This window comes from Thalia democratica, chromosome 1, assembly GCF_965202585.1.
Source record: "Thalia democratica chromosome 1, ktThaDemo2.hap1.1, whole genome shotgun sequence".
NCBI classification, from domain to species: domain Eukaryota; kingdom Metazoa; phylum Chordata; class Thaliacea; order Salpida; family Salpidae; genus Thalia; species Thalia democratica.
In genome coordinates this window covers 72,500,942-72,528,780 of record NC_139165.1, presented here as the reverse complement: position 1 = coordinate 72,528,780, position 27,839 = coordinate 72,500,942, and the positions used below count along the sequence as shown (strand labels likewise).

The following is a 27,839-nucleotide window of genomic DNA, read 5'->3' as shown; positions in this document are numbered from 1 at the left end:
CCTAATTATGTGCAAAGTTTAAATGATCTGTAGGAAGTTTATAAACAACACATTGGACAACTAGTATTAAATAACAGTTGATGTTTTAAAGTTTAAATGCAGCATAAGTAACATGAAAAGTATCTATTTTAAAATATAACAACTGTCATAAAATTTAAAGTTTTAGATTAAGTTATGGTTTTGACTAGTTTTAATATTTTATTTGATCTTCAGCTATAATTTCAAGCTTACATTCATATCTCATAAAAAGTAGTATTTTAAAAGAGCTAGAAAATTTAAGAATTTCAGAGAAATTCCTAAATAAATTTTCGTCGAAAACATAGTTATCTTGTGAATTGTATAAGAAACACTATAAACAAACTATTTACTTATTTTGTTCGAATTCATCTACTTTCCTCTTTCATTATTTCCTACTTATGCTAAGTTTATAAGGCATACTCTCAGCTATGCCATATATAATAACATTTAAAACTTAAATTGTTAATTTATTTATTGATGAATAAATTTTTATCTGCTTTCCTGTTTATTAATATAATTGATATAATAAAATACAAAAATAGAATGTAACAATAATAATATAAAATAATCATACAATAAAAATTAAAATAATATGAATAAATTTTTATAAATTATATGTTTATTGTTTTGTAACCAAAAACCCTAGTAAACTAACTTATAATCTGTTCAAACTAAATGATAAAATTATAATAAACCTTAAATCTAGCTTTTGGTTATAACTATTATACTTTTTAGTAATTTTATAATTTTTGTAACTACTTATAAAAATTTCTATGATTTAAGTTTTTGTGTAATTATGCAAGTTTTTTATTACTTAGTATTGTAAATTTTTTACAGATAATTTAAAACTTTAAAAATGAATAAGAATTTAGCTGATCTAGATACAAAAAATATCTCAGAAAAAACAGTTAAAGTGTCTGAGGTGTCTTCAATTGAATTTGAACCATACAGCTATGATGAGATAAAGTTAGTTTTGTTTTGTAATATATTCACTTTTTCAAGTCACTAAATTTTTTTAGTTAATAGTTTTGTTTTTGTTATTAAAAGTTTTAAAATTATTTCCGTATGTCAAATAAGTCTTAACCTTAAGGGCATAGGGGGTCCACATTGATTAAAACAAGTTGATCTTATTTTGTAGAGTTTAATCTGAGCTCTCAGACGTTTTTAACCTATAAACAAAATTCAAAGTAACTTTCAAGATATAAGCGATTGAAGTGGGTGACCTCAATAGGTTCCTAATTGAAGGCACAAACTAAAAATGCAAAAAAAAAGAGACTTTTTACTAAAAATTTACCTCCTTGTTAATTTTTTAACCTGTCTTCTTCAAATTTCACAGTAAGTCCATTACTAATATTTAAATCGATTTAATGCAGATTTTTTTTTATCAAAAAAGTTGTTTTAAAAAACCACCTATTTTTTAGGTTTTTTATTAAAAATTTTTATTTTTTAATATTTAAAAAACCCAGCATTAAAAGTCTTTTAAATTATAAAAGAAATATTTCCTGAAAATGTGAGGTCTCTAGCTCAAAAAATTAAAGAGGAGATAGATTTTTAGTAAATTTCAAACTTCCAAGAAAACTGACCCTGAAAAATTTCTGGTCCATACGTTTGTATTGAAAACTTTTTTACAAAAACGTCTTTATCTTTAAAACTAATTAAAATTTATTTGACTTGTAGTTTATACTTCAGGCTTTTATATATGAGTTAATGTTGATTTTAAAAAAATGTTAGACCTCCCTTATGCCTATGTTTTTTAAAGTCCTTATCTTTTCTAAATATTTGCGGCAGTTATTATTGTGGTTTGTAGAGGTATTTTAAAGAAAAGTTAAGAAATCTACTTCTAAACTTATTTAACTATCTGTAAAAAATTTTTAAAAGTACTATATCATTTTAATTTATTAATAAAAAACAAAAATTGTTTACCAAATCATGTTTTTTATTGATTCTTTTGATTTAAAACTATAAAAAATCTTTTAGCAAGTACAAATCTTTTATGTTTTAATTTTTGTTGTTTAACTTACAATATAAAAAAAAAGTATATACCAAAAAGTTTTATCACTTACACAAATTTAGTTTAAAAAAATATTAAACTCCCGGTATCATAAAAAAATAAAAAAATGTTAAGTATTTGATGATGATATTCTTAAAAAAAAACATTTATTGTTATGCCTGTCTAACTTCATTGAAAACTGTTTCAAGATTAAGCTTCATTAAATAAAGATATTTTTCTTAAATTTGAAAATTTCTTCAGAAACTTATCAGTGATGGAAATTTCCACCAAGGAAGTTTTCGATCTGAACAGCAACGTTCAAGAGGGGGGTTTGTACGATCTCAAAATGGGAGCTACTGAAAGGACGGAGTTGTGTGAAACCTGCGGCCTTGGGTGCGTCCAGTGCGCCGGTCACCACGGACGCATTGAGTTGCCCGTTCCAGTTTATAACCCACTCTACTTCAAAGTTTGTCATTTGAAATTTAAGTTGGATGTTTCTAGGTTAAAAGGAGAGTAAGCTTAATCCTTATTTAGTAATCTTATTAGTATTGTTTATGACTTACTACTTTTTCAACATTTAAAAAATGATTAAACATCTATTATTGTTTAAGTGCTAGTTATAAAAATTTATAAATTAAATGAGCTTTAAAGTTTTAATACTTTTTTATTTTACTATTTCAAAAAAGTGATAAACTAATTGTTTTAAGTTTAAAGAAAGTTAAAATTCTTTAAAAATATTAAAACAAATTTAAACTATGCTTAAAACATAAAAATGCAGGTGAAAAAGTAACATGAGACATACATTTTGTGAACAAACTTTAATTATTTGTTATAATAAAAAAGTTTATATAAACATTTTATTAAAACAATGTTTTAATGTCCAAATAAATAGAATTAGTTACAAAAACATTTATTTAACCATCATGCCCTTATTTAAATCACCCAATTTTTTAGGAAATAGAAAGGTTGTTGAAGGGAATGTGCATGTACTGCCATAGGCTAATGCTACCCAAAACAAAAGTCACAACAATGACTGCAAAGCTGAAGGCTTGCCAAGATGGGCACATCTCTAATCTCAACGTAGTGGATCACCAATTGAACAAGGTTTTTCAATTAAGCAACTGATTCGAAATAATTTTGTTTAAAATTAGTTGTATCATAACATACCTCAAGTTTAAAACCTCACTAGCCTAGAAGAATCTTAATTACAGCTAATCATATAAAAAATTACTTAAAAAGATTGTTGACTTATAGTTTTTTTTTTCAAATATAAAAACACCATGTTATCCTAAGAAAAGTGATTTTTTAAAGGTGTTTGATTACGGATATGCCAAAAAGACTGATGATGAAGAAACTAACATGAGGCTGTCAAAATTTATTACTGATGGAATAAATGATTTGGACTGTTTAGATCTTTGTTAGTATGGTTGTAGTAATTGTGATTTCTTTAGTACAATCATAATTACACATTGAAAAACAAAACTTTCTTTTGCCTTATATTTTTTAAGTATTTATAGAGTACTTTTAGAAATATGTTGAACTTGTAAATTTCATTTTCATGTTTGAAATAACTGCAGTTTGATAAAATCAGTTTTTACTATTTATAAATTATTTAATGAATTACTTATTTCTTAAAGCTTCAAAACATGAAGACGGTTGGTCGCGTAATGCAAAGTTGGAAGAAACGAAATTGATAAAAGCTTACAAAAAGGAATTGTCAAAAAAGAAAACAAAGTGTCCACGTTGCAAGTTAGTTATTGAGTTTTTTATAGGATTATTCTAGTTCAGGGGTGAGCAAACTGCGGCCCGCGGGCCAACCGCGAGCATGTAAATCTAGCCTGCTGAGCAAAAATAAATTTTAAGTTAAATATTTCTCGGTAATTTGGTTTATTTGATTAATTTCACTTTAAGTCCGTGTACAACATTTTGAAACAATTAAAAGACTTTACTGCTTTGGCTTAAAAATATAAAAATAGCAAATAAAGACAGAATAGCATTTGAGCCGTGTATTTTTCTCTGTTCGTAGTAACTTTCTTCTTACGATAGCAACTTATAATTAGAAAAAAAGTGTGTTAAAAGTACTTGGACTCAGTTAGTCGTTAACATGATACCTTTTTAGTAAATAAACTAAATGCAAATGTTTTCCATTGTATACAAAAGTAATGTACAGTAGTTAACTAAAATGTCATTTCTTTACAGTTTAGGTATTTTGTTTAACATGTAATTTATATCTAAATTTCTTTTTAGATATTTTATCACAATATGTTATATTCGAGTGTACACAAAAAATAAACATAACATAATAATAAGAAATAAGGTTTATTTTATATTGATTTTGAAACATTTCAAAAAGTTTTCTGTGCACTTTTAATCAATACCTATTCACACCAATGTACAGAGATTCTCATTTTTATACCACTTTATTGTTTAATACTTAATTTAGATTAAGAATAGTAGTAGTACAATGTAGTTTAAGCATAATTTTGTATAATAATTGTTTCTAAATATAATATCTTAGTGTCTACAGACACAAATTAAACAATGATATGTATATGACATAAATTGAAATATTTTTTGTTTAGTATACATTTTAATTTTTCAAACAATTTTTTTTTGGCAAGTTAGGTTAGTTTCTATGTGTTGTATACTAATAAACTTGGATGCTCTTTTTTGGAACTACCTATTTAACACAAACTAGATTTAGGGAAGGTAAATTTGTGTCTGTTTATTGTTAATCAAAATAGTTTAAATTTAAGCGAATAAACAATTTTACATTGCAACAAAGTGGCAAAGTAAACTTATAATGTATGTTTTGTTTAATTCAGTTTTGTTTCAATTATTATATATGTTAAATAAGTCTTGCAGCTGCTATAATTAGAAATATTACTTATATTATTGTATTCATATAAAAGTGAACAATCAGTGTTGCAAAAAACCTTGAATTCTTGAAAAACCTCGAATTTGAAAATTTAGGCTAAAAAAATCTGTAAAAATGTGGAGTAATGAAATTTCGATTCTACACAAAAACTCTATGTTCTCACCAAATTTTTTATATAAATAAACCTATTAAAGTAGCTTAACAATATCTTTTTAATGTTTCTATACAATTTTAGACAGTTTTTCCTCAAGCTTAAATTTATACTAAAACTAAACCCAAAAACTTGTAGTCTAAAAAACCTGGAAGAAATTCAGAAAACATTAAAACAATTCTTAAAAACCTATGACAACCCTGGAATTGTTTACATTCTTTTTAAGGGTAAAAAATATCACAAATAGTTTTCATTTGAAATATGTTATGTTTATACAACAGAGGAAAAGACAACTAAGTAATAATGGTAGTTTTAAGTATAATGACCAACTATTTTATTTTTTTTTATCTTTAACATCCCTTGTAGATAATCAGGTTAATATAATTTCGCAGTATAATGTTCTTTTATTATATGTAAAACCTTATACAGAAATTATCATAGTCATTATTTTAATGCAGAGTGATTAACTAAAATGTCATTTCTTTACAATTTAGGTATTTTATTTAACATGTAGTTTATACATAAGTTTCTCCGATAGATGTTTTATCGCTATATGTTATAATTGAATGTACACAAATACTTTTAAGTTAACATGATAATAAAAAATAAGGTTTATTTTATTTTGGTTTTGACACTTTTTTATTTTTATAGAAGTCTTACAATGCACTTTAAATTGAAACCTATGCACACCAATGTACAGTGACCCTCATTTTTTTTACCACTATTTAACTAATACTTAAATTATTAGTAAAAATACCTCTAATAAATATTCTCAGATAAGCAGTATTTGTTGTATCAGTGCTCTCAACTTAACATATCGATTAAAGTCTTAATTTGATTTATGCGTGTAATATAGTTATCCTAAACACAACTTTTTGTTGTCATTAAAAAAAAATTACAACCGCAAACACAAATTCATTGAAAAAAAATCAATTCTAAACGGTGTCTTCGTTTTAGGAATTACTTTTGCTATTAAGTAACTTGCCTTGACAATTTTTTCTGATCAGTCTGTAGTTACGGTGGATAATCATGTGCTTTGTGAAAACTGACTTAAGTGCTTTGTTTTTTTCGTTTCTAGCAATAAATCCTAACCAACGTTTGTAATTCTTATAGTTCGTCTTATGTTTCACATTAACTCTTTTTTAAGTTTAATACTTTTAGTGGAGATAAAGCAATAGATAATTGCTGCAATTCTCAATAGAAAATGAGTTTTTTTTTTACTTTTGTAAACATGTTTAAGAAACTAAACTTTCAATTCAAGCTTATTTATGATAATATTTGTTTAATTTTTATAAACTTCTTTATTTCGTGAATTTTATTTAAAAGAGGGTTGCCAAACAAACATGCTAGTTTGAAAATTTTAAAAACTAAACTAGGTTAAACCTGTTTAAGACATTTATAAAATTTAGGTGTGTGTAAAATTTTCATTTTAAATACTTTGAATAAATATTCGAAATCTCAGAATAGTTTTTATGACTGCAGTGTAGTTAATATTTACTAGTCTTTTTAAATATTGTGTACTTTTTTATAATTGAGATTTAAGTTATGTATTTAAGCTTTTGTTTATTAAGGAGTTTTTTGGCTTTTTAACTTATATTAAACTATTAAGCTGGTTTGATGTAACTGATATTTTTGCTTTTAAAGTGGCAGTTACTAATAAAGTATTTTTTAAAGAATTTAAGCATTAAGGCCATAGGGGGGTTCCAACTTTTTTTTTTTTTAAATTTAGCTTTGGCTTTTATATGAAAGCTTTAAATACAAACTACAAGCCTGTTTTTATATAATTTAAAAATATCATTTAACTTTTGAGATATTTTATTTTTTGTAAAAAGTTTCCGATACAAGCGTATGGACCGCAAATTTTTTGGGGTCAATTTTCTTGGAAATTTAAAAATTCACTAAAAATCTATCTCCTCCTTCATTTTTCAAGCAATCTTCTTCAAATTTTCAGGAAATGTTCCTTCTATTAAAAGGAAAAAACGTTACTTTAGAATTTTATTAATATAAAAAATAAAAATTTTATCACAAAAATTAAAAAAAAAAAGTGTTTTTTTTTTGAAAAAAATAATATTTTTACAATTTTTTTTTTTAATTTTAAAATAACGTTTTTTTGTTATTGTATAAAGATTAGACTGTGAAAGTTTGAAGAAGATTGCTTAAAAAATGTAGGAGATTAATTTTAAATAAAATGGTCTTTTTTCGCTGTTTTAGTTTTCCCTTTCCATAGGGAACCTATTATGCGGCCCGACTTTGACCAGTCATATCTCAAAAAATAATTTGAATTTTTTAAAACAATAAAAAGCATCTTCAAGCTTAGAAAAAACTCTTTAAAATAAGATCAACTTGTAAAAAACATGGTTTACCCCTCCCCTATGGCCTTAACTATGTTAAAAAGTTTGTTTTAGGTTTTTTACAATAGAAATAGATATTAATTTTATTTAGTTAACTAGTTACTGAACTTTTTAAAGAGTGCAAGTTATTTAAAACGCAAAAATCTTTTCAACAATCAATATTTTTTAAATATGAAAAATTGGTTGATAATATAGAAAAATTATAAAAGTGACTTACAGATGTTTTTCAACCTCAGTTTTTATAGAAAGTTAGGTTGTAAAAAAAATAATAAAAGTATTAAGTTCAACTAATTAACTGTTTAAGATTACACAGTTTATTAAGACTTGAGTATATAAGTCAATGTAAATTTTATTCCAATAAATATGTATAATTAAAATTTTATTACTATGGCATTCTATGCGTAGCTAAAAATAATAAAAAATAATAAACTACCTAAAATTTTTTTATTAGTGTGGCTAAAACGAAAACCAATAGATTATTGAAATGCCACTAAAACTAAAACTGCGGCCCGCGAAGATTTTGAACCTTGAAATTTGGCCCGCAAGCTCCAACTGCCTGCCGACCCCTAATCCAGAACTTTAAAAAAATGTAAATAGTAATTATAAAACACCCTTTGTTATGTTTTAATGTCATTGTACTGGTTACATGACAAATCAAATTAAGACTATACAAATTTCGGCAATTTAATTTTTAACAACAATGTTTAAGGGACCATATATCAAAAACATCTTGAAATAAAAGCAATTAAATCGTACAAAGAGGTTCTATTAGCCAAGGTTGTGGTACGATAAAAAAATCTATAAAAAAGATAATTAATATTTGTTAAAAATTATCATAATTTAGTAAGTTTAAAAACACTTTTACCATACTTCAAAAAATTCTAAAGTAAAAAATTACCAGATGTGATTGATAAACATTATGATAATTTTTCTCACTTATCCGGTTCCTCGCTTATATGACCGGTTTTGGTCGAAAAGTAGATTTATTTAATTCAGCTTAAATCTATGTTTTTGTGTACTTTTATGTTTTAAGATTACAATAAAAGTTCGCAACTCATAATTAAGGAGAATAATACTAATAACATAATAATCATTAGTTTCTTTTTGATAATATATTATTAACAACTAAAATCTTGCTCTAAATTGTTTAAACAAGTAAAACATTGTTTTGGTAGTAAAATTAAAAAAAATGAAGTTAAAGTTAATGTTTTACTATAAATACACGATTAATTTAAGTTTTATAACTAAGCAAGCAATTTATAGTTACGTCATAGTTCTAAAATTTTCTGAAACTTAGTGTTATAATTCATAGTTTTCGCGCTCAGTAAGTTGAAAGGTTTTTTATTATTAATTTTTCAAGCTTTTTTGACTTCTGAATTTCTTTTCGTTAACATAATTTTAAACTTCACCTAAGTATTGTTTCTTTTATTCTTTGTCTGTTTTAGTATGTAGTTTGTTTCGTAAAAAATAATGAAAAATTAAGTAAACTGACTGAAAATTTAGTGTTTTTTTTATTGTATGCATTGTATATTATAAAAAAGATAGTTTATCAAAAAAAAATACAATGTTTGTAGTTATCCGACCTAAATTACAAAAAAAGCTTGCCAAAAGTTACCGGATAAGCGAGGAAGCACTATAATTAAAAAAATGAATTAAAGGAGATAGTTTAGGTCTGATATTTATCTGAATTTGAAATATAAGAACTTGAATAGTAGTGAATCTCATTATACCATTTAGTTTATAAAGTTTTCTATACTAAAATCCTACGTAAAACTGAAATATTTTATCTTTTAAGTGTTTTTGCTTTTTCTTTTAATATTGATATTGTGCAATAATATCCCTGACTAGAAAAACATTTCAAATTTACTTAATCGGGCTTATTAATGATAAAAATAACATGATTACAGTGCGAGAGGTTACTCGATTGTTAGTGAGCAGAATGTCAAGTTTTTCAGAAAGAATGTTCCTGAGAGCACTAAAGGTTTGTATTCTTAAATATATAACTAGAATAAAAGTGTTATAACTTATTTGAATAAAACTTATTAAAAAATCAAAATTAATTACGTTACTTTTATTTTCAACCAAAAAGTCTTATGTTTTTCAAAGTTCAGACTTTTTTCAACTAACTTCATTTAAATAAATTTTCAATAATTAAAAAGCAAAAAAAAACTATATCATATAATTTTTACTTATAATAACTTCATTAGTGTTAAATTGTGATTTTTTTATTTAGTAGAGGAAACATATAGTTCTTGTGTATAAAAATTATATGTTAAAAATGTAAGATTTAAAAAAACTAACAAAGTTTTATAATTAAAGGTGAATTGTAAAATTAAAACGTAACATATTTACTTGTTTTCTAAAATTTTAAATTTTTTTTTTTTTAATTTAAAAAATTTTTGTGATTTATGAGTTCAAAGTTAGAACTGGCATAAATTACTTTATAAGATTTAAATTCTTAGTTTAAAATAGAATATTTTACTAAAAATGTACATTTTATATATATCTGTTATATGTATACTTTTTATTATTTTATAAACTTTATATTTAAATATGAGTTTTGAACTTTTCAAGTATCTTTAAAAGGATATACATTTTTATAATTTTCGAATAAGCTTCTGTATTTTATTTTTAAATATATTTGCTAATCAAAAAAGAATTTTTTTCATACATTTTTCTATGTTTTTTACTCAAAACACTTTTACCTTTACACACTAAGCTTAAGTGTTAAGCAGACGTTTTTAAAAGTAGTATACTTAAAAAAGAAACCACATCATTGTAAGCTAGTTCCTTAAATTGCAAACAATTCATAATTGTTTGTGTTTTGCTCAAATTTTGTTTGTCAATGAGACAGCACAATACAAATAATACGCTTTTCAAACTGCTGGCAACATAAAAACGTTTCAATTCACCCCAGGCATCAGGGACGAGAAGCTGGAGATAATGTCGTCCCACGCGGTGCGCACCCACCTGGTCAAGCTGTGGACGAACGAGAAGGAGTTCCTGTCGAGGCTCTACCCGCTCATGGCCAAAGCTGAAAAGAACGGAGAGAGCGTGGCGAAAAGAAACCAGGAGAAGATGAGCACCGAGACCGACAGCGGTTTGTGTTTAAACTGTTTTTTGAATCAGATGCAGTATTGTTCTGTACGGCTAATGCTTTTGTATGTCTTAATTGAAATTATTAAATCGAAAATTAATTACAATTTGCAAGTAATTCTCATGACTTTTTATTTAAGTTAAAGATGATAATAAACGTGTTTTTTTTCTGTGGTTTCAGTAAATGTATTGGTAATAACAGTTTTACTACTTGAGTATAGCTTAAAAAAAATTGATTTAATGTGATGAATGTAATGAATTTAATAATCTCATCACAGATTATTTTTCTGGAGTGAATGAAGATTTGTCTAGCGATATAAACGAATGTGCTGCTGTGAACAGTCTTTTCATGCAAGTTCTGCTCATTCCTCACAACAGGTTTTTTTTTTTTAACACAAATACCTTCGCTGTATTGGTTGATTCATATTATTAGGTTTAAGTTTGGTTTTTTCACGATTAAGTAAAAGAAAAACGCTTCAAGAAGCACAAGATTTTTCTTACATTCTCTCCATAAAGTTTATGTAGTTTTGTAAGAGTATTACAAAAAAGTTAAATAAAAATTAAAAAATAATAAAAAGTTGCACTACAAAATTCTTTATCTGCTGAATTTTTTATAGGTTCAGACCCCCTGCAAGAGAAGGTGGTAAAATGTACGGAAACCCGCAAACGCAGATTTACCAAAAAGTCAGTTTTTATCTTATTATAACTTTCGTGGTTACTAAGATTTTTTGTTAAGTTTTAGTTTTTAAATATTTTTCCAGCTGTTAAAAATAAAATTTTTAACACAGTTTGTTGAGGACTAATTTTTGCACTGAAAACGTTTTTCATAAACTAAGCAAATGCTTAAAACTAGTTTTGTATAGATAATAGTAACAACAGCATAATAAAGATAATTTTAAATCTACAAAATTAATAAGATAATCATAACTATCTTTATAATAATTGCAGCTGATAATCTAGGTCAGGGTGTCCCAAACTTTTTTCATATGGCCCCCTTCAACAACATTTCTCAAAAGACTACCATTAAGACTTTTTTTTGCTCTTCCTCATCAACTCCCTTAATATCTAGTATAAGTTTCAAAACAACCAATCAAAACGCCTAAGACCTTTTTTTTTGTATCATTAACTCTTTTTTGCACACTTATAGCGGCTTAACAGTATCATTTCAATGTTATTATACTGTTTAAGTCAGTTTTTTTTTTCCTTAAATTAACTTTATACTAAAAATAGACCAAAAAACTTGTTCTTTAAAAACCTGAAAGATATTTACAAAATCCTTTGGCATTCCTGATAACAAGCTAAATATGTTTTTTTAATTAAAAATTTTTTCATTAATGACATCATTGGTTGATCAACTGCTAATTCCGCACATTTTGATATTTACAAACTAATAAGAATAATGTTATTATCAGTTGCTGGCTAAAAAAGCAGACGTTATGAGAATTTGCAACGAGATCCAAGAGAAGAACCGCGTCAGCGAGTTGAAAGAAAATTCCGAGTCTCAGGAAATCCTTATGCAAACCGTTTGTTTGAATTTAAATATAGTTAAAAAAGTGGTGATCGTTTTCAGTCAACTTTCTTTGAAAATTAACTTTTTTTTTTATTAACAATTTTTTTTTAATTAAAAAAAAAATACTTTTGTAATAAAACTTATCATTAAACCGTGTAAAAAATTTTTCACTAAGTCTCAGTATAGATTTACACAAACACTCTGTATACATTTAATTATGACCGTGAGTACTTCAAATAATATTTAAAATATAATGTTCCGAACACCAGAAAACGAACCTGAACAAGCTGAAGGGTGCGAGAAGGTCGACCAAAAGTCCGGAGGAGCAGCTCCAAGGAGCTTCGGAGGCGCTGCAGAAGTCGGTCAACTCCGTGTGGGATCCGAGGATGGACAAGTACGCCAAGGACGAGGGCTTCGTCGGCGTCAAGCAGATCATTGAAAAGAAATCGGGTTTGTAACTTTGTGGGAAGTAGTACGTGTTATGAGCTTTTTTTTATTTGTTTTAAATAGTAATTGAAAGCATACTAATTCATGTTGGAAAAAAAAATGTTATCTATTCTTATTTTAGCTGAATACAGTATTGAATCATATATTTATCTCAAAGTTAGCATGATGAAAAACAACATTTTAGCTATTGTTCACAACATTATGAAATTATTTATAATGTTCCGTTTAACTAGAACATGTTAAAATTCCGTTTAACTATTTTTTAAACAACGTATGTTCTCCACAGCAACTATTAAATTTTCCACCACGAAACAGGTTTGTTCAGGCAGAACATGATGGGAAAGCGTGTCGATTACGCGTGCCGATCCGTCATATCGCCCGATCCGAACATCGACAACCACCAGGTCGGCCTACCAATGGTGTTCGCCAGCAAGCTGACCAGAACCGAGCACGTCAACAGCCACAACATCGACCAGCTGAGGCAGGCCGTCATCAACGGGCCCAATGTCAGTATTCATCAACATTTTGATTTAATTAAAATAAAAATAAATATTTTTGATCAACTATATGATTTGAACATTCTACATTTAGCTTTGCTATTTGCCATTTTTATAGTGTAAGTTGAACCTCATAAAGTAAAAAAAATATCCAACTTAAACTCGTATTGTAAATATTCGCACAACTACCTCAGTTTTAAATCGAAACACTCAGGTGTACCCTGGAGCAACGCACGTGATCATGAACGGAAAAGAGATCAGGCTAGACCCGAAAAATTTGGTGACGAGGGAAGGCTTTGCCAAGGAACTGGCCACAAACGACGAGGTTCTCGACAAAATTCCCAAGATTGTTCGCAGGCACGCCAGGGTGAGTTTTAAAATATGTTTGTGTTTAAAACACTTTTACATGTAGTCGAGAAAAACTAATTTGATATTTTTTTTTAGCAAATGATGCTTTTTTGATTGATAAACATTTATTTAAAATAGAAAACTACAGAATTTTCGTTACAAAACATAAAAAAAGCAAGTATAAAATACTTTATTAAGTTTTACTTATTTGTAGTTAATAACAAAAACAACTAACAATTTAATTTGTTCAAGGACGGAGATATGATGTTGCTAAACAGGCAGCCTACCCTCCACAAAGGCAGTATGATGGGACACGAGGTGAGAGTTTTACCTGGAGAAAAGACGATCAGAATGCACTACGCCAACTGCAAATCGTACAACGCTGATTTCGACGGTCAGTTATTCATTAATTTAGTGAGAACGTCTCGAAAACAAAAATAAGATTTTGATTAAAGTTAAATATTTCACAACCTTGGTTTCAACGGCTCGTTTTTCTCTCCATTAAAGGATTCATAGACCGTATTTTTGATTTAAATTTTTGTTGGTTTAAACTTTCGTATAACTAGAAACTTTCAATTAAACTATACATTTTAAAAACTGCAGCGTTTTTATTAAAAACAAACAAATTCCACAGGAGACGAGATGAATGCTCACTTGCCGCAGGACGAGCTGGCTCAGGCGGAAGCCGCCATCCTGATGAAGACCAACACTCAGTACTTGAGCGCGAAGGACGGCAAGCCTTTGAGCGGGTTGATGCAGGATCACATCGTGTCGGCCGTGCAAATGTGCCACAGATCAAGGTTTGAGCTTTTAAACTGTGTTGATAAAATATCCGCCTTTGCACTTATAGGAAAACTGAAGTAAATATATTTTAAGAAAAATTTGTTTTTGAAGAATTCTAACTTTATTTTTTAAAGTTTAGTGATAAAAATACTTTTAAAACTTTTAAAAAAATCTTTTACCTAAGTTACAGTATATTAAGAAACTGTTGTCCTATAGTTATATTTTTTACATATTTATAATAGTTTTTATTAGTATGACTAAAAAGTATAGTATACACCTGATAAAATTTTTACAGGACCTTCAATAGGGAGCAGTATCACACACTAGTGTACAGTGGGTTGAGCAGATTTGAAGGCAGAATAAAGCTTCTTCCACCTGCCTACATTAAGCCAGAAAAATTATGGACAGGAAAACAAGTTTGTTTAAGTTTAATATTTAGAAATTTAGTTGTAGTCATTAAATAGCATAAGTTTTATTTTTGTTGATATCTATTTTTTATGCTAGTCCTAAAAGCTAAATAACATTACTTCTTAATAGTTAGCATACATAATATACTTTTTGTGTTAGTTGGAATACTAAATAATATTTTCTTTATAACAAAGTATGCAATTTTCGTTTTTTTTCTAGTAGGTTCAAAACATAAAATAAACTTCAATAAAATACTTTTTAATTTTTACAACTACATATTTTTTCAAACAGCTGATTAGCACTATATTGCTGAACATCTGTCCATCTGACAAGCCTTTCAATTTGGAAGGAAAAACAAAGATCAAGTCGACATTATGGCAAAAGGGACAGCAAAGACCCGCCATGGCTGTGCAGGCTCTCATGGACGAGTCGACTGTGAGTTTGCTGTTTGTTTTCCACCTACTGCTTTCTTAATATACATAACTAACCTATAAGTGCACTCAAGCTGTTATAAATAATTTAATTAATTTTATTCAATTTTCAATTTTCAGTTTACTTTTTTTTTTGTAAAATACAATTTAATCGTTTTACAAATGTCATTCTAATATAAAAGAATTAAAAGTACTTCTCGATTATAAAACAGATGATTTACTCAATTATATATTAACTGACAAAAATTTAACAAAAATATATCAATCATCTTACACACAGGTGATAATCAGGCAGGGCGAGCTCATGGTGGGCACGCCGGACAAGGCTCACTACGGAGCGTCGCAGTTCGGCATAGTGCACCAGGTCAACGAGCAGTACGGTGGCGAGTACAGCGGAAAGTTGCTTTCGTCGCTGGGCAGGATGTTCACCGATTTCCTGCAGTACTACAGGGGATTCACCCTCGGTTCGTTGCTTTCATAGCTTTCAGATTTTTTTTTAAGCTGTATAAATAATATTGGAATGTTAGTGTAGAATTTTAGATTAATAATTGTTTTATATTTACTTAACTTAAAATATTTTAATGTTTTACTCATATGAACATATGAATTCGATAAACAGGAGTGGCGGATATCAAGACAACGAAAGAAGCGGACAAGAAGAGAGAAGAGTTTATAAAGCAGAGCATGGAAAAGGGTCTTGAAGAAGCAGCGGCAGCTCTCGAAGTTAAAAATGTTGACGATAAAGATTTTGTTGAAAGTTGGTGAAAATGTACTTTGCACGTTTTTCTAAGATTGAGTTAATTTGATATTTTTAATAAGTGCTTTAAATAAGTTTTGTTTTTTGTCTGAAATTTTTAGGTGACTGTTTTAAAAAAATCAAATAAGTTAAATGCTTGTTAACGCTACTAAAATACTAGCTTTGCTTTATAAAAAGTATACCATCAATTTGTTTTTAAATTGGATATCTAATTACTTTTCTACAACGTTCTCTTTATTTTTTAAATCCAAACAAACTCTGACACAGGCGTGAAGGAGGCGTACCAGAACGCGCACTTGGACCAGCTGAACCCGAACAAGAAAGACGATGGCAAGATGGCCATGCTGGACCACCACGTGAAGAGGACCACCAACGAGTACAGCGACAAGATACAGAACTGCTGCAAGGGCGTGGGCCTGATCAAGACATTCCCCGACAACAACCTCCAGCTCATGGTCAACTGTCAGTTTGTGAATTGTTTTTATGGCGGAAACTTATGTTTGAGTTTTATAGTCGAATGTTGCGAAAGCTAAAAAGACTCATTTTTTAATTGTAATCTAAGTTGTTTTGATAAATATATGTTTTTACAACATTTAAAAAAGTTTTTATTATCTTTGTTAATAAAAATGTTAGATTTTTTTTAAATTTTGTTTTTGATAATTAAGAAAAAAATTACTGTAACGTTTAAACTAGTTTTCAAAGACAAAACTCAGTTATGTTGTAACCTAGTTTAAAAACTGCTAGTAAAGCTATTTTCGTGTAATAATACTGTTAGAATAAAAATATTATAACAAGAATACTTTAATATATAAAAGCTTTTATTTAGTTTAACACCGTTGTCTTGTAGAACTCGAATAATTTTTGAAAAAACAAAGGTTGAAAACGAGTTACTTGATGGCTAATTAAAAACTACTAATACATATTATAAAACAAAAACTCTAATTCAATTTTTTGAACAGCTGGTGCAAAAGGTTCCGACGTGAATTGTAATCAGATTTCCGGCCTGTTGGGACAAATTGAGTTGGAAGGTAAAAGGCCTCCATTGATGCCCAGCGGTAAAAGTCTGCCTTCTTTCAAAGCTTACGACACTTCGCTGTGGGCTAGAGGTTTCATCACACAGAGGTTTTTTCCAATATACAATTGTTTTTTTTTTTTCAATAACAAAATAAAAACTTAGTATTTTTATGAAAATTAAAAATAAAGACAAAATGTTTTGTACAAAAAAAAAGCTGATACTTTAATATTAATATAAAATTTTAAACAGATTTTTGACTGGTGTTCACCCACAGAACTACTATATTCATTGCATGGCTGGTAGAGAAGGTTTGATTGATACCGCTGTAAAAACTAGTAGATCCGGTTATTTGCAAAGGTAATTAAAATAATGTTTTTGATTCATTGTTACACTACGAGAAGCTAAAAGCACTGACAATTTGTAAAAGTAAAATTTTGTGTTAGTTAATATTTAATTAAAATTACTAAAACTTAATTACTAATTCTTTAGTACAACGTTTTTAAATTCAACTAAATTTAAACTGTTTAAATTTCAACAGGCAGCTTATGAAGGGGCTGGAAGGAATTTCGGTGCGTCAGGACAGGACGGTGCGCGACTCGTGCGGTTCGGTGGTGCAGTTCCTGTACGGGGAGGACGGCTTGGACGTGACCAAGGCCTCTTACTTGAAGTTCGACCCGAGCAGGAGGGACGATCAGACCAAATACCTCATTGAAAACCATCTGGTACATACCTTACACGCAAATTTAAATTTTTCTAGACTTCTTACTTTTAACGTTTTATACTTGAGTATGTTTCTAATGCGATTATACTTCATAATAATTTTATTTAATATAAAGAAAAACAAGCGTCTATCTTTAATGCTTACTGATTTGAAAATTTATAAAAAAAAGTCTAAAAGTTAAGAGGCAAAGCATACTATTATTTATGAAAAGAAGATTACTTTAAATTGCATTGTTGAATCAAAATGTTGAAATTAAAGTCGTTTTGAATTAAAAAAATCTTTGTATGTTTTTATAGTTTCTTAATTATTTTAGGCCATAGCAGAAAAGGTCGGTGGCTACAAATACATAGATTCTATTGAAGTAGACAGAAAAGTTGAAAAGGCTTACAAAAAATTGGATAAAAGCAAGATAAGAGCTAATAATAATAAAGGACGTATTTCACCATTCTTGTTATTCTGCAATGAAAAGAAAAATAGAGGACTAGACAAAGATCAACTAATAACCAAATTCCGAGACCTAAGTTAGTTTTTGTTTTGATAATTTTTGAAGATAGGAATTTTAATTCTTAAAGTACTACCTTAATTTAAAAAAAGTTTTAACTTTATTATTTATGTAAACTATCAATAGTTTTTCTTAGCTTTCTTTTTCTAAACGTTTATCTAAAAGGTTATCTTAAATATAAGGGCTAAAGTTAATGCTATAATTAAGTGTTATAATTTCTAATGATATACGAGTACATACGAGCCATAATAATTCATTTACAAATTTTCAAAGGCCAAGAACAACGGAATAAATACAGGGAGAAAGTTGACAAGTTGAAGCAGATGGATCCGGTGAACTCGCAGCTGAACGGCAACATGCTGGGATGCGTCAGCGAGAAAATGCACGAGATAATCACCAGCTTGCGCGAACATCCGCACGTCAAATCCTCCAACTTGCCCGAGGTCGCCACGAAGAAGAACCAACTCAGTCTTGAAAGGTTTTTTGTCATTTGATTTTGCTAAAATGGTAATTCTTGAAAGCCAACTTTTTTTTTTGTGAAAGTTTTCGTTCATAATAAAAACAATATTTCAATTCCAGTATCTATTTCTTTGAATTTTTTTTTCTTCCTTTGATAAAGGAACCATAACAATTAATCTCGCAGACTGGCCAAACTGGTGATGATAAGCTACATGCGGTGCGCGGTCGACCCGGGCGACAATGTCGGTGTCCTGGCAGCCCAGTCAGTGGGAGAGCCCTCCACCCAGATGACCCTCAACACTTTCCATTTCGCCGGAAGGGGTGAAATGAACGTCACTTTGGGTATTCCCCGGTAAGTAACCCGTTATTTTTTTATTTAATTTATGCTGGAACATCTTTTACAGGTAGGAACATCTCTTACAGGTATTTTTGTACTTAAATGATTTTTAGCTAAATAGATTTTGATTAAAGCTATATTCAAATAGAAGTTTTTTTAAGCATTTTCAAGTTTAAAGCTTTAAAAAAGCTTTGAAATACTTAAAACGTTGTATTGTTACAAAATGTATATTTTGTTGATTTTTAAATGACCGCCTGGGGGCGTTATACGATTGTTTATCAAATCACATAATAAAATTTTAACAGTTTTTGTTTTTTCACTCAGTTAGCCATCGTGCGGAAGGCACATCAACTTTAAAAAACTAATTTAGTTTAAGAACTTTTTTAGGACTTTCATTTTATAATAACTTTATATTTATTTGTATTATTGTATTGTGCTTAGTTTAGCCATCGTTGTGCATGATGCACGACATATATTAAGACTCTGTATTACTAGTAAGACCTATTTTTGTATTTAAGATTGTGACATTCAGACTTTTTTAGAACACTATTAAGAACATTTTTATTCGTATATTTTTATTAGTAGTTTTATTTGTGACTACTTGTTGTGTTTATTTTCGCAGTTTTATTCTACTGATGTAGTAGCTGCTCTACCACTTCTACTTTCTAGTTTTCACATTAGTATCACTTTTTTAATAAACTCACATCATTAAAGAAGTTATATATATTAAGTTTATTACATATTTTTTACTTACCAATTTAAACCTAATGAGTAAAGTAAATTCAGTAAAAGCCTTAAGAGCTAAACGCTCAAAGCGTTTAGCACAAAAAAGGGGACTTCTTCTAGTTAAAAGTAGTTCCTACCACAGGCCTAGGACTACAGTATATTCAATTTATCATATTTATCTATTTGATAAGATAACTGCAAAATAATTTTTTTGTTTTTGACCGAATTCTTGTAAAACATGTTATTTTTTCCAAGCAATAGTCTTAAAAGTTTTAAATACTTTAACCAAATAATTACACAACAGTCTGAATGAAATTTTAATGATTGCCACTAACAACATCAAGACCCCATTCTTTGCGTTCCCCGTCAACGTAGACTACCAGCAAGGTAATTTTGAAGACGTGAGTGAAAGAAACCAAATGAAGAAGGATGCCGTGCAAGCAGCTGTGAAGTTGGCAGAAAAAATCAGCAAAAAACTGAACAAAGTGCTTCTGGAAGACGTATGTTTGGTTTTTAATACGTTCTTACTACCGCATAATCTATAAAATCAAAAAATTCTATGTTATATACATTAAAAAGAATGGAATATTTGTTATTGTTTACTTTTGAAAGTTTTTTTGTGTGCTTTTTAATCGATAAGGTACTAAGTTTACGTTTTGTTAACATTAAATTTTATGGGTGCACGACTATTCAAATTCGGACAATTCAAATTCTTAAAAAAAAAATTGAAAGGGCCACAACTAAAAAAGTAATGCATATTTGTCAAATATAAAAAATACATATGTAGGTCCTATTAATTTCTTCAAGCCACTTTTTTCTTTTTGCAAAACATTGAATATTTTTTGATATATGGTTCAAGTAAAGTAAAAAACATATATATTTTTAGTAGTTTTAAAATATCTTTAAAAGTATTTAAGATTTTGCAAAAAATAAAAAGTGGCTTGTAGATATTAATAAGGTCTACATAAGCATTTTTTATTTTTCTCAAATTTCAATTATTTTTTGAGATATAGTCTTCTGATTATTTTTTTAAGAATTTGAGTTGTCGGAATTTGAATTGTCCGAATTTGAATTATCATGTAACCAAATTTTATTGATTGGCCAAAGTAAACGTGTTTAAATGTGGTTAAAAATTATGCTGAGTATAAATAAAACCATTCAATTATCTTAAAATGGCGTTTGTTAATTACATTTGATACTTTTCAGGTTTTGAGCGGCATCACGTACCGATGCGACATGTTGAGTGAGAGCAACAGTTACAAAATAAAATTGGAAATAATGACAAGGAAGCAGCTGAAAGAGTTGGGCATGAACCCGGCAAGCATCATTAAGAAGCTGGAAAAGTTTGAACTGTTTCATACTGAAAATACTGACTAGACTTTAAGAATTGTGAATTTTAATGCCTATAAAGTAGTTTTTACTAGTTTAAAGAAAAAAAGATTTTTTTTCAAGAAAAACTGATTAATAAAGAATATAATGCAACTTAACATACAATTCGTATTACAAATGTTAGATAATATTTAAATACCAAGTTTTTTTTTTACTTCCAGAGGCAAGAAGTCCTTCTACGTGCAGCTTCTAGCAGCTATCGGAAACAACCTGAAGACACTAAACGAGAAGAGAGACGCTGACGAGTGCCATTACAGCAAGAAGCAGCCGGAAAAGAAGACAGTGGAAGAAGAAGGTGAAGAAGTGGTGAGAAAAAATTTCAATATTTTAGTATAAGCATGATCTGAGTTTATTGGTGTGAAAAGTTTTTAGGTCATATTACGAAATACTCATAATTTGAATATTGTCCCACCGATAGTCACTGCAGGACATTAAGTTAACTGAATTTACTACTGAGCCAAACAAGGTTCATCATATTTTTAATGAAATTCCGGTCATGTTAAAAGTTCATTGAGTTTTACAATTTTTTTTTAGTTTTTTATTCATTTTATTACTGATAAAGTCTGAATTTATTTTCTTAGATCTCTTTGAACTAAGTAGTCGTATCAGAACTGTATACGGTTTTAAAAAGTGCTAATATGTTATATTTTTATCAGGATGATGATAAAGACGAAAGTGATGATGAAAAGGTTGAAGATGACGAGCCTGACGAAGTTTCTGCAGACGAAGGTGTCTTATTGTGAACATTTAGAAACTTGATTATTTTAGAAATTAGGAAACTAGGCGGAAACAATTTTCCATAGCGTGATGATTTTTACTTAATTGTAACATAAAAAGCCATTTTAAAATGTATTTTTTATAAGAAATCATATACTACAGTAATGTTTAAGGGCATAGGGGGGGGGGGGGGGGGGTAAACATCCTTTTTTGGTTTTTGATCTTATTTTATATAGTTTTTACCAAACTAAAAAATGCTTTTTACAGATTTAAGAATTTCAAAATAGTTTTTGAGATATAGCCGGTCAAAGTCGGAGCCAACAATAGGTTCCTTATGGGAGGCGCAAACTAAAACGGCAAAAATAGACTATTTCACTAAAAATCTATCTTCTCCTACATTTTTTGAGATAATTACTTCAAACTTCTAGGAAATGTTCCTTGATGTATTTAGAAAATTCTGTCAGAAGGAATTTTAAAAAAATTAAAAAATAAAAATTTTATATAAAAAATAAACAAAAAAAACAGTTTTTTTTTTTGTTTTTTTGTTATAAAATTTTAATTTTTTTAAATTCGGTTCAGACAGAATTTTCTAAATACTGCAAGGAACATTTCCTGAAAATTTGAGGTAGTTATCTCAAAAAACATAGGAGGAGATAGATTTTTAGTAATTTCTAGTTATTGTCCGTTTTAGTTTCCGCCTCCCATAAGGATCCTATTGTTGCCTCCGACTTTGACCGGCTATATCTCAAAATCTATTTTGAAATTCTTAAATCTGTAAAAAGCATTTTCTAGCTTGGTAAAAACTATATAAAATAAGATGAAAAACCAAAAAAGGGTGTTTACCCCCCCCCCCCCCCCCCCCTATGCCCTTAATTAAAATAAGTTAAGATTAGTTTTATATCATCTTTTTAAAACAAGTAAGAAAGTTTTTGAAATTAATAATTATTTCTAGAATCTTCTGATTGTGCCGAAGGTGAAAAAAGTTCAGACGATGATGATGAAGACAATGAGGTTGACAGGAAACAAGCACGTTAGTTTTATTTTTTTTGTTAAGGCCATAGGGGGGTCCGACTTTTTTTTTTACAAAAAATAACTTTGGATTTTATATGAAAGCTTTAAATACAAACTACAAGCCTGTTTTTATAGAATTCAAAAATATAATTTAACTTTTGAGATATTTTATTTTTTGTAAAAAGTTTCCGATACAAACGTATGGACCGCAAATTTTTCGGGGTCAATTTTCTCGGAAATTTAAAAATTTACTAAAAACCTATCTTCTCCTTCATTTTTTGACCTAGAGACTTCAAACTTTCAGGAAATGTTCCTTTTAATATTTTGAAGAATCTGAATGTTGGAATTTTTGAAATTTTGAAAAATAAAAATTTTATCCACAAAAAACTAAAAAAAAAAAAAAGGTAGTTTTTTGACAATAATTTTTTTTTACTCAAAATTAAAAAAATCCTACAATAGATCTCTTTAAAGTTTAATGATACACATTCTGTAAAAATTTGAGAAAGATTACTCAAAAAATGAAGGAGGAGATAGATTTTTAGTGAAATAGTCTTTTTTCGCATTTTTAGTTTTCGCCTTCCATAAGGAACCTATTGAATGCCCTTTCTTTGATCACTTATATCTCAAAAGTTACTTTGAGTTTTTTTAAGCGGTTAAAAGTGTCTGATAGCTCAGATTAAATTCTACAAAATAAGATCAAGTTGTAAAAAACAAAGTGGACCCCCCCCCCCCCCCCCTATGGCCTTAAATAGTTTGTTTTTTTTTGATATTTTATTTTTTGAATCAGAGTTTGTAGTACATTAAAAAAACTGAACTTAAAAACTTATGGTGGAAACATAATTTAAGTTATCAATAAAAATGATAAATAAAAAAAGATTTGTTTTTTCTTCATTCAAAATTCTTCTAGCTCGCTAGAATAGTTATTCGTATTATTTAGCAAGATTTATTGTTTTATAAACTATATTTATAAGTTATAAAATCAGTAAATAATTTTAATTTACTTAAAAATCTACAAAATAGATTGTACTTTAAAAAAACGTACATAATAAAAGCTTTATAGTTTTTAAATTGAGGTAAGTTTGAAGTAAATAGAAAATTTAAGATTTTTTGTTTTAACTAAATTGTAATTTTTACAGTTTTCGAAAGACAGGAAAATTTAAAAAAGCTTACGCATACAATCAAAAATGCTGCAACAAGACAAAGTTACGGCTCTGTTCATGTGACTGATTACAAATACAAGGAATCTGACAAGGGTGCTTACGCTGAGGTTTGTTTACAGTTTGTAGTTGAAACAAATAAAAACTTAAATGTTAATGTTATTTACGATATGAGTTTGTTTAAAGTCAAACACATTCTTTGATTATAATAAAAAATTTAAAGTTTAAATATTTTTTACCCAAATTTTGTTTTAATTGTTATTGAAAATATTTACATTAGTTCTATATAAAAGTAATTTAAAAGTTAATCTATTTATAACTTCAGTTTACGTTTTAAATTTTATAGTTGTAGTGTTTATGTAGATTTATACATTTACTTTCAATTTGACTCACTTGCCAGCTATACAACATCTTAAAAAATTACACAGGTAACAGTTTCACTACCAGTACACCCGGTCAGTTTCAACATAGACCAAGTTGTTGGAAAACTTGTTAAAAAGACCACTGTAAGAATGATACCTGGTATCAACAGAGCTTTTGTTGAAGTCACCAAGGGTAAAAGTAAGTTATTATGTTAATTGTATGAATTGAAAAAATTGTAGTGATAAGTTTAGAAACACAATATTTTTAGATGAAGTTAAAGAATATACAGGATTGTCACTTTACCTGGAATCCTGAAAAAAAACCTGGAATTTGGGAAATTTTCACATGTTCAGTAGTAAAATTTCGATTGGACTCAAAAAATCTATCATATAAATTAAAAAAAAATGTTATCCTCAAAATTTTTTTATTATTAAAACAATTTTAAAATAGTTTTACAGTATCTTTTCAATGTTTTTATACTATTCAACACAGTTTCTTACTTTAAACGTAACTTTTAACTAAAAATAGACCCAAAAATGTGTACTTTAAAAAACCTGGAAGAAATTTAGAAAACCTGGAAAAAAAATTAAAGAACAAGTGGCACCCTGAATATAGCAGTTATAAATTTTGATGCCATTAATCACTTATGTTTATTTTGAAGTGAATTCACTCAAATGGTCTAATATAGTAATCTGAAAAATATAAATACAAACCAATATGCTTCACAATATAGTTTATAATTACTTTTGTGTTTTACAGACAAACAAAATGATAAAGTTCATCTGAAAATTGAAGCTACTAATCTCGGTAAAAGGGATAACTTGATACATTTGTTCAACAAAGTTGTTCTTTCAGATATGAATGTTAGTGTTTTAGAACGATGCATTTTTATTATTTTTAGAAAAATTTTATATTTTTTAATTTAAGTTTTACCATAAAAAAAGTTGGGTTATTTATTCGAAACACAGTGTATGTTTTTTTAAAAATAAATTTTTATAAACAGTTAGAAATTATTTTTTGCAAAATATGGGACTTTAAGTCTAGTTGTAGATCAGTTTTTCACTAACTTGTAATTAAAACAGCAACTTTTGGACTTGAAAGATGTATACACGAACTGTGTTCATTCTATGAGGAGACTTTTCGGCATTAGTGCTGGTAAATCAGTCATTACAAAAGAAATGGTTTCCGTCTTCAGTGTTTACAGTAAGTCCCACAGTTTCATTCTATTGTTACATTAGTTTTGTGAATAACTTTTATTTTTTCTCTAAAATTAGCCTTTATTATTTTTCATTAACCTTTTTACTCTTAGACTTCTTACTTATGTTAAATATCACTGTTTTAAAATAAACTCAGCCATACGTTCACAAATAATACTTTTTAATCCGCTTATTTTTGAAATTTCTAAGTTTATACATCATTGAGTTTTAACTGCACGTAAATCTCAAGGTTTTATTAGTTACTCGACTTTTTATTATCACCTCAAATTATAACTGCTCTCTCAACAGACATCGAAGTGAACGACCGTCACTTGACCCTCATTTCCGACTTCATGTGTCACTCGGGCCAGTACCAGGCGTTCAGCAGGCAGCAGTCCATGGAGCACTCGACCAGCCCCTTCCAGCAGATGAGCTTTGAAACCACGGGCGCTTTCATGAAGGAAGCCGTCTTGCACGGTTCGTTGTTTGTTCTGTATTTAGTCAGCGTTGGCTGCAAGCTTTTATATGCAAATTACATTTATCATTTCACATATAATTTTAGCTATTAGTTAAGAGTGATAGTAGTATAGAGTTATGCATTTTGGTGGCATTTGGTAGAATGAAAAGACGCATGGTTACATTTATTTCTTTAGTTTCATATTGAACGTATGCGATACTATTTGTTCAAATTATTAGTTATTAACGGAGCTAAATCTGAAGTTAGAAACTGATGTTTGTCTTAATAATTTTTATCTGTAGTAAAATAAAGTTAAGTTAACAAAAATGCATTAGATAGTTCTTAAAATATGTTGTCTACTAAAGTTTATATTTTTGTAAGGAAATAAAATACCGTAATCAACTTACAAATCAAGTACATAGATTAAGTAGAATACTGTTAGTCACCAGAATTATCAAATATATTTTCATTTATTAAATCAGGTCACTTCGAAGCAAATGAGGGTCCATCATCAAGAATAATAACTGGAAAACCAATCAACAGCGGAACAGGAATGTTTGATTTGTTGGAAAAAGTTTAGAGCTGTTTTAACAAAGCACCGAAGTTTTTACATTAATTTGTCTTAAAATTACCTGTTTAACTTAATTTTACTTATTTGGCTTTTATTATACTATATGGATGTACCAGCTAGTTTTATTAAGTTGATTTTAAAGCAGTTTTATCTTTCACTACTACTACTACTACTACTAATTTCTTTTAGCTCTCACTTGTCTTAATTAGCTTTTATGATTTCAATTAAATTTAATTTTTGCATAAGATAAATTGGTTTTAGTAAGAAATTTTAACTAGGAAATATACTTAGTTGCTTTTGTTAGTTCATCGTTGTATAGGATTTTTGTGTTTAGTATAAAATAAACTATTGATTACTCTCGTTAAAATTGTAGTTTGTTACGATTTTTTTTTGTATCATAAACTTACCAATTTATAATACAATTTTATTTTGAACATTTGGACTAAGTAAAACAAATATTAGTTCATATTATGAACTTTATAATAAGTAAAGATAAGTCCAACTTCGTAATTAATTTTTCCTTTAGATAACTGATGATTATTTAAAATTTTGTGTGGAAGTATTTTATAATAAAAAGTTCAAACTTATAAAAAATCATCAAATAAATTTCATATAAAACATCTGAAAAAAATGTCTTTGCAAGCCAACTCAGTTGTTAAACAAATTACTCTATAACTTTCTTATAATAGTATAAGCTACAATGAAATTTTATATTGAATACAAAGAATTTAAGTTATTTTATTTAACGTGAACATTCATGGATTTGATTTTTTGAACATATCCTGTTCGGAAACTTACTAAAAAACGTGTATATTGTGAAAGTATTTAAATAAGGCTATATTTTGAAATTTTTATTGAAAGTCTAACGAGGTAATTTTTAACCAAACAAATTGTTTAAAAAAATTCAATTCAGAAACTGCTTATGAACGAGACAAGTGGTCTGAAGAAACAATTAAGCATAATGAAAACTACAAAAAAACGTTTTATCTTAAGTGCTACATGATTTTTTAAATCTAAAGTTTAAACATTTTAAGATTTATTTGTAAAGGTTTTGTTTGTAAATCTTTAAAAGTAATTTTAAATTATTTTTAATCAAACGAAAGTTAAACAAAATGTTTTTATTGTTTTTCTTTTTGTTTACTAAAACTTTTCAAATTAATTTTATGTTACTTAGTCGAAGGTTTTTGGAGCTTATATTATAACAATACAGACTGTTTGTACTTGGGCGAACTCGGACGGCTTTTTTGCTCAAATTTTTCCCAACTTTTCTTTCTGTATTTTTTTCAACGAATCTAAATGTGTTTAGAAAACTTGGTGGTACAACAAGAAAAGTTTGCAAGCTAAAGTCAGTAATATTTTTTTTATTATGATAGTATACTTCATACTTGATTTCGATATGTGATTGAAGCTTGTCACTTCGAAAGATAAACTCCGTTTAAGTAATCAGCTTAAAGGTCATTTTATTTCAATTCGAATTCTCGTTTAAAAAGGTTAATTTCAAATTTTTGACTATAAAAAAATATTAAATTCATAAAAAAATGTTTAATAGGTAA

At 28.1% G+C, this 27,839-nt stretch overlaps 1 protein-coding gene across 1 annotated transcript; it reads left to right on the top strand.

The window, feature by feature from the left end:
* Positions 1-863: 863 nt before the first annotated feature.
* Positions 864-26,491, top strand: LOC145849212 (DNA-directed RNA polymerase I subunit RPA1-like). The gene is made up of 37 exons (XM_082954337.1): positions 864-984; positions 2,270-2,474; positions 2,963-3,112; positions 3,320-3,425; positions 3,646-3,757; positions 9,296-9,369; positions 10,306-10,488; positions 10,763-10,862; positions 11,102-11,168; positions 11,897-12,007; positions 12,264-12,444; positions 12,757-12,947; positions 13,153-13,305; positions 13,539-13,680; positions 13,921-14,086; positions 14,365-14,485; positions 14,769-14,912; positions 15,189-15,372; positions 15,528-15,665; positions 15,933-16,127; positions 16,625-16,787; positions 16,930-17,037; positions 17,219-17,402; positions 17,715-17,922; positions 18,177-18,381; positions 18,547-18,714; positions 19,730-19,925; positions 20,632-20,768; positions 20,976-21,120; positions 21,471-21,543; positions 22,484-22,561; positions 23,679-23,809; positions 24,128-24,260; positions 24,822-24,925; positions 25,145-25,265; positions 25,568-25,735; positions 26,198-26,491. Exons 1-37 carry the CDS (start codon positions 875-877, stop codon positions 26,293-26,295), a joined length of 5,253 nt encoding a protein of 1,750 aa, XP_082810463.1. The 5' UTR covers positions 864-874; the 3' UTR covers positions 26,296-26,491.
* Positions 26,492-27,839: the final 1,348 nt, after the last annotated feature.